General features: G+C 30.3%; 2 protein-coding genes across 2 annotated transcripts in view; both read left to right on the forward strand.

Annotated features, from left to right (window-relative positions):
* Positions 1-3,000, forward strand: part of LOC106687147 (prostaglandin reductase 1) — a 32,650-nt gene extending 29,650 nt beyond the window's left edge. Inside the window, exons 8-9 of the mRNA XM_067046262.1 lie at positions 1,562-1,680; positions 2,548-3,000. Coding sequence (XP_066902363.1) covers positions 1,562-1,680; positions 2,548-2,658 — 230 coding nt within the window. The 3' untranslated portion in view covers positions 2,659-3,000. The remainder of the gene's footprint in view (positions 1-1,561; positions 1,681-2,547) is intronic.
* Positions 3,001-5,687: 2,687 nt separating this feature from the next.
* The window catches only part of LOC106687143 (uncharacterized), a 15,830-nt gene continuing 14,571 nt past the window's right edge, over positions 5,688-6,946 (forward strand). The window contains exon 1 of the mRNA XM_014430858.2: positions 5,688-6,154. Within this exon, the coding sequence (XP_014286344.1) occupies positions 6,130-6,154 (25 nt within the window). The 5' untranslated portion in view covers positions 5,688-6,129. The remainder of the gene's footprint in view (positions 6,155-6,946) is intronic.

Consider the following 6,946-nt stretch of genomic DNA (forward strand, 5'->3'; position numbering starts at 1 on the left):
CAATATATATATATATAAAAAGCTGTAATATACAACACATGATCAATCAACGATCATCCAATATAAATTTCAGTGATTTGTTGTGAATAACTCTTCATTATTACTAGGGATAGGATTTTTATGTGCTAAAAATTCCGAAATATGTACATAATTATGTGCTAATAAATTGTCAAATATTAAAAAAAATATGTAAATAATATGCATTTATAAATTATGTATTATTCAACAATATAAATTACTAATTAATTAGTAATTTTATAACTTAAAAAAAGTTACAGAAATATGTATTTGTTATATATTATATGAATAATATTTTATAAAAATTATGTTAAAATATGTACAAAAAAATGTACTTAGAGAAAACATAGCTGTTCAATAACAAGACATTAGTAATTGTAATTCAACTAATGAAGTAAAACAAGACTAAGATGAGAAAGGACCATGGGAAGAGGGGAAACAGAGAAATGGATTGAGGAGTAAACAAACAAATTCTAGGAAAATGCTATAGGAATAAGACCTTTGCTCTTTTTAATTGATTCTGAGAAATTCCTGATGTAATTCTGTGTGAAAATTTATTATTGCCACTGCTTTTAATTTGCGTTCAAAGATAAAGATATAGAATTTTTACGCACTATTTATGATAAATGATAAATTTCACTTTTAAGTTTCTTGCGTTCTCTTGAATTTTACGTAGTTGCTGCGTAAAATGTATTTAAAATTGAACAAATAATTTAAGGAAATACGTGATTCAGGACAAAATACCTAAAAATATGTTAAAAATAACAAATATTTCAGAAAATATGTGATTTACAACAAAATATGTAAAAAAAGGCCAAATATTTAAAAATATGTGAAATAAAAATGGCTTCTTTTGGCCAGAAATGTCTTGAAACATCATTAGTTAGTAAGGAATCGAAGATATCATGGTCAGGTAAAAATATGTGAAAACATAAAAATCCTATCCCTACTTAGTACATTTCTTTACAATGTTTTGGAGCCATCACACCATCATCAGGTACTCTACAATACAAATTAACACATTTCTTACTATGCATACAACAATACAATTATTCAATAATAAAAAATTATTTAAAAACAATTACCAGTTCTCCTCCTCCATGTGTTAGGGCTCTGATCCCAAGTCACTCCTGTAATTGTACAGAGGACATTCCGTACAAATCTCTCCATTCTGCTTACTAGGCCACCTGTTAGAGCCCAGGTCTCGCAGCGGCTATATCGGATCTGGTACTTTAGTAGTACTTTATAATGATATTGTAGAGCCTTAACTTCAAATTTTTCAGGATTACAGTATTGTTGAGTAGATAAGAGAAATAAGCTCTGTTTATGCTTGTTATACGCTGGTATCTCTCTCAGTCTGTTGATTATTAATTGATGTTATTGTGAAGCCAAATATTACGATACAAAATATACATATTTCAATTATAATCCTTTATTCTTTGTCCGAAAGTGTTTGCACTATTTTCAAAAATTATATAATGATAATATGAATTAATTTTCATTAATTTCAACTTTTCAAAACTGAAATTCAATTATCTTACAGCTCCTCTAATGCAGCCCACAATAATTTTCAAGCAACTGAAAATTGAAGGATTCATTGTGACAAGATGGCTTAATATTTGGATGGAAGGAATACACAAAAATTTAGAATTCATGAAGCAGGTATATCAGTTCTTGAGTCTAAATAAATTAATAAATCATGCTTCATTCAATAAGTTATCTTTGTAGTTGTTAAATATTTTACTTCTTTCAAAATTTCCTTTTCAATTATTTAGAATACTAAGCTTTGTTTGGAAAATTATATATTTGAAAAAAAAAATGTCTTTCTTATGTGGAACCATAGGAGAAAATTCATATTATAGATATTTTTTATTTCATAGAAAGAAAAAATAGAAATATTAAAAAAAATATTCTTTGATATAGAAATAATATATTGATAATTTATTATCAAACAATTATATTCTACAATAATTTATTAAATTATATTAGCAATGCTCCTGAAGGGTAAAAAAAAAACTGATGATTACATTGTGTTCTCAAAAGTAACAAAAAAAAGTTTTTCATTCTGTAATTTCTTCTAATAACTTAAAAGTTATTTTTTTTATTATTTCTTAAAAATATGTTTTTAAGAAAATTAATCGATTGATTAAAACAATATCAATTTTATTATAAATAATCAGAATTAACATTATATAGTAAAGTTAATTCTGATTATTTATAATAAAATTAGATAGTAAAAATATCTAATTTTATTATAAATAATCAAAATAATGATTATACTTCAGATCTATTTCAACAACCACTTCTGACTGTCAAAACCTGTACGGACCATGCGCTCTACACATTTTGAAAGGGTAAACGCGTAGTATACATTCTCTGTGCAGCAGTGGTTGTTCCAGACTATTCTAAGTCTGTTAATTTTTTTAAACTGATGACATTTAATTCTTAATATTGATTTGTTTAAATATAATTGTGAATTTCTGAACAATTATTGACCATACATTTAAAAATTAATTACATTTGTTTCAGGGGAAATTAAAAGTGAAAGAAACAATCTTAAAAGGATTTGAACAAATGGATGATGCATTTATAGGCCTATTTTTAGGAGAAAACATAGGAAAAGCTGTTATTGAAGTTTAATTTGATAATTTTTTTTTATAATTGTTAGAATAAGGATTTATCAAAGTATTCCAGTCTCATAGCACAATATCAAGTTGTGGGATGAAAATTATTCTCCAGTACAAAGAATATCTTTGAAATATTTTATACTTATTTATTTAGCTTAATCAATGAAATTTGTAATTTCATGAATGAGGAATTATAATTGAATTCATAAGTGGTATTGTAATAAGGAAAATTTTTTTGATTTTTTTTTTTACTAGAAATAATATACAAAAATGATTAATGAATTTTTGTTTTTTAAATATTCAAAATTAATTGTGATTTTTGCATTATCTATAAAAATATAGAAGCTTTATTTCATTTTTTTTTTATTTATCATGTAGTGGATATTCCTTTTAACAACTAATAAGATGTAGATAACATTTAATGGACTAACCCATTACCACCATTCATTGCCAATCAGTAATAGAACCTGCCAGATCAAGTTTCATGCGACCCAAAGGAATAATACAGCAAGGGAGGTTGAAGGTTTCTCCAGGTGAGCCTGTAGTCCTTCTTAGCATCAGCTTGCCCTTCTTAGAAAATGTTTGAAGAAAGAGAAGTTAAAAAAGAGTTTGAGAAGTTAAACAAAAAACTAAACAAAAATTACTATTATTTTGCTCATTAGATACCTTAAAAGTATTAATAACTTATTTAATAACCTATTTATTTATAAATTCGTTTTTCATTATTATTATTTTTTAATGTGAGTGTACTGAAAGTTTGAACAAACATTTAATGAGTCCATAAATTTAAATAGAATTTGAATAATACATAGATGAATTTTTTTGAGTCCCTGAAAAAAATAATATGAGATAAATGGGAGAGGAATAGAGAAAATAAAAAATGTACGGTCAGAAAGAAAAGAATAAGAAGGAAAAATAAAGAACAACTTCATAACGGAAGAAAAAAAAATTAATATAGAAGAAAATAATAGTGTGAACCACTGCATCCCATGAAGGGTCATGAGTTCAGTACTGTGTAAGGAACTACTGTTTTTAGAACAACGGTTTTATTGGAGGTGTTTTTTGCAATATCACGCTCAATTGATAGATTTTTTCCAAACTAAATGTATCCACTTTATGAGGCTGGGTGGACCCCAGGAGAGTTCCAGAACCAACAGAGTTGACTCACAGCTGCAGGAACAGAATAAATATGATCTGCCACAGCAGCCGGATTCGAATTCTTCTTCTTTAGCTTCTCTCTTTATTGCCTCTCAGTGTAGAGGAGGATTCAACAAGGAATTCCATTCGTCTCTATTTCTAGCTAGGTTCCTCGCCTGCGGAGATCCTTCCCCCTCGCCCTACAGACTCACTTAATGTAGTCGAAATATGACATCCTAGGGCGGCTTCAGTGAGTTCTTAGCTCTCTCAGTGAGGCTATCTGCAGTTTCTGTTGAATCCTTTCTTTGCGAACTTGGTCCCTCCTTGTTTTTCCAACTATTCTTCCTATAAATTTCACTTCGGCAGCGATGATTCTGCTCTCCTGTCGGTCTGTTAATATCCAACTCTCTGCTCCATAAAAAAGTATGGGCAGATACACTGCCTTGAAGATGCGTAGCTTGACATCTTTACCTACTTCTCTCTTTCTTACCACAGTGTTACATATCTGGTAGTACACTGCATTTGCTTTATTAATCCTGTTAGATATTTCTGCATCTACCTTCCCAGATCCATCTATCACTGAACCCAAATATGTTAAGTCTGTCACCACTTCTAATTCTTCTCCATTACTGCATATGTGGATATCTTCTTATTCCTTCTTTCTCCCAACTTTTAGGATCTTACTTTTGTTGGTATTTATAAGCATCCCTTTTCGTAGGAGCTCTTCATATCGTTCCATGACTGCCAGTTGCAATTTTTCTACAGAGTCCGTAATCAATACAACGTCGTCCTATCAGTTCTTCTTTATAAATGGATGGCACTTCATCCACGAACAACAAGAACAACATAGGGGTTAGGCTGTCTCCTTGTTTGAACCCCTTTGCAATATTGAAATATGATACCAGCCCATTAAGCCTGACTAATCCTTTGGGCTCTTGATATATAGATTTAATCGCCTCTGTCAGGTTTCTCGGAACGTTCTTCGCTCAGATAGCTTCCCATATTTCATCTCGTGGAACCGAGTGAAAAGCAGATTTGAGGTCAAGGAAAGCCAGGTACATATTTTTATCACAGGTCCCAGGATTTCTGTAAAATACTTCTTAATGATAGGATTGATGAGGTTTGAGATGAGGGTTGACTCATGGCTACAATAACAGAATAAAGGATACCTATTATCTCCACTAATACCTAGGGACCTATGTAAACACTACAATAATCTATATATAGAGGATTAAAACGAGGAATAAAGCAGTCTTTAAACTGATCTTGTGTGAGTCATTTCACGGTCCTTTTTCCCTTTTTTTTAAGTTCTGTTTAAATATTAGCGCCTTAAATATGTAATTTCAGTCTTGAACGACTTATCGTTTTTTAGCTAGGCGGGTTCTCATAGGTTTGTCGGACCCAGATGACTTCAAAACATTTATTTCCGTCAAAAACTCGAATTCGAAATTTTGTACGATCACAATACATCCCCTTACTACATATTCCATACATAGTTAAGTGAAGTTAAAAAAAGAAATGCTTTATTTAATAACAGTTTACATCATTTAAGTGTATGTATTTTTTTTAGCCCTGATGAAACCCTGCAACGTGAGGCGAAACGTTGGCTTAATATAAATAGTTTAATCACTATTTGAATTTTTATTTGACTGCACCCGGACCATCTTCCTTTTATTATTATACACGGCCAACCAGAAATCTTCCAGTAAAAATGTTATGTTCATAATATTCTCATATTCTTTTCTTAGATTTTTTTTTTTCGAAAATCATAATAAATAGCGACGACAGGAGGCCACCAATCTATTCAAAACTTGGGGACCACATGGGTGTGGGGAATGAGTTGTGAGATACTCTCACCAATTTTTTTTATTTTAGTTTTTTAATAACTTAAAAATTATTAGAGAAAATAATTCCCATTACTTATTCTTTATCCGTTTTGGAACAGATCATAATTTTGATAGACGATTTGGGATATATTTTTCCACCTTGAACCTACAAGTAAATGCATCATACAAATAGAAATATTTAAATTACGTTTTCTCACTTGATCAAGGAAAACAATGAAGATTTATATAAACAAATAAGGTCTTATCAGTAATATGCTTTGGTATGTTACGTTAAAATTATTTTCGATTTTTCCAAAAACAAACAATCAAAACCAACTTGGTATATAATTTTGGAAGTTATTTAACATATTTTGGAAGTTTTAAAGGAGTAGCGGAATTCCACTCTATTATCGTAACCCAAGGATCGCGTGACAGCATATATACTTTGTGTTGCTTCATTTAATGATTAAACTCCATTAACCCAGGGGCTAGGTACACACACCTATGCTAACCGTTCCACAATGGAGCCAGCGGTCTCTATCATCGGTGAGTTTTAATAAATAAGATATATTTATGTATTCTAAAGTATATCTTTCATAATAAACATTATTTTATTCGATTTTAACAGGGTAAAAGTTTGACAAATATATATAGTCAGCATGATTCGTGAGTTTCCGTTTCCATATCGACACTGGATGGCGATCAATTGTAATATATATTTTTATTTATTGACTAGATTATTTGTTTAAGCTCCTTTTCACATGTTTCTTGTGATAATTTCTTGTTATTTATTTAATTTTATTTATTTATCTATTTATATACAGAGGAGGAAAAGAGTATTTGCGCATCCAGTTTTTTTTTTAATCACGTATCGGCCACTAAGGACCTCGTGGATATCAATGGTTAGGCTTCTTTGGGAGTCTTGAGTTCCTTTCTTCCCATCGCAGTTTCGTGATCCTCGACTGCCTTTCTTTTCTTTCTTCGGTCCACTTCATACCCCTCTTTTTTCCTCTTCCAGTATTGGCGATATTTTTCAATGTTTTCTATCTAGACAGTCGGTATCAGAAATTTTAAAGTTCTTTAATTCTTCTCTTATTTGCCTCGTGTATTCTCCCACGCTTTTGTAGCTAAAAATTATGTTAAAGATCTTTTTGTTCTTTGGTTGTAAAATGCTGGTGCTTGGGTATACTGATGATTTGGTATTATTGGATTAGGACAAGGAAACTATAGAACTAAATACAACCGCATTAATAAACTCCAGTAAGGAACTAGGTCTTGAAATAAATACGGATAAAACAAAACATATAGTTACCAGTAGAAACTCGAGGAATTTCGGTG

This window comes from Halyomorpha halys, unplaced genomic scaffold (genome assembly GCF_000696795.3).
Source record: "Halyomorpha halys isolate HHAL.00 unplaced genomic scaffold, Hhal_1.1 Scaffold918.1, whole genome shotgun sequence".
Lineage (NCBI taxonomy): Eukaryota > Metazoa > Arthropoda > Insecta > Hemiptera > Pentatomidae > Halyomorpha > Halyomorpha halys.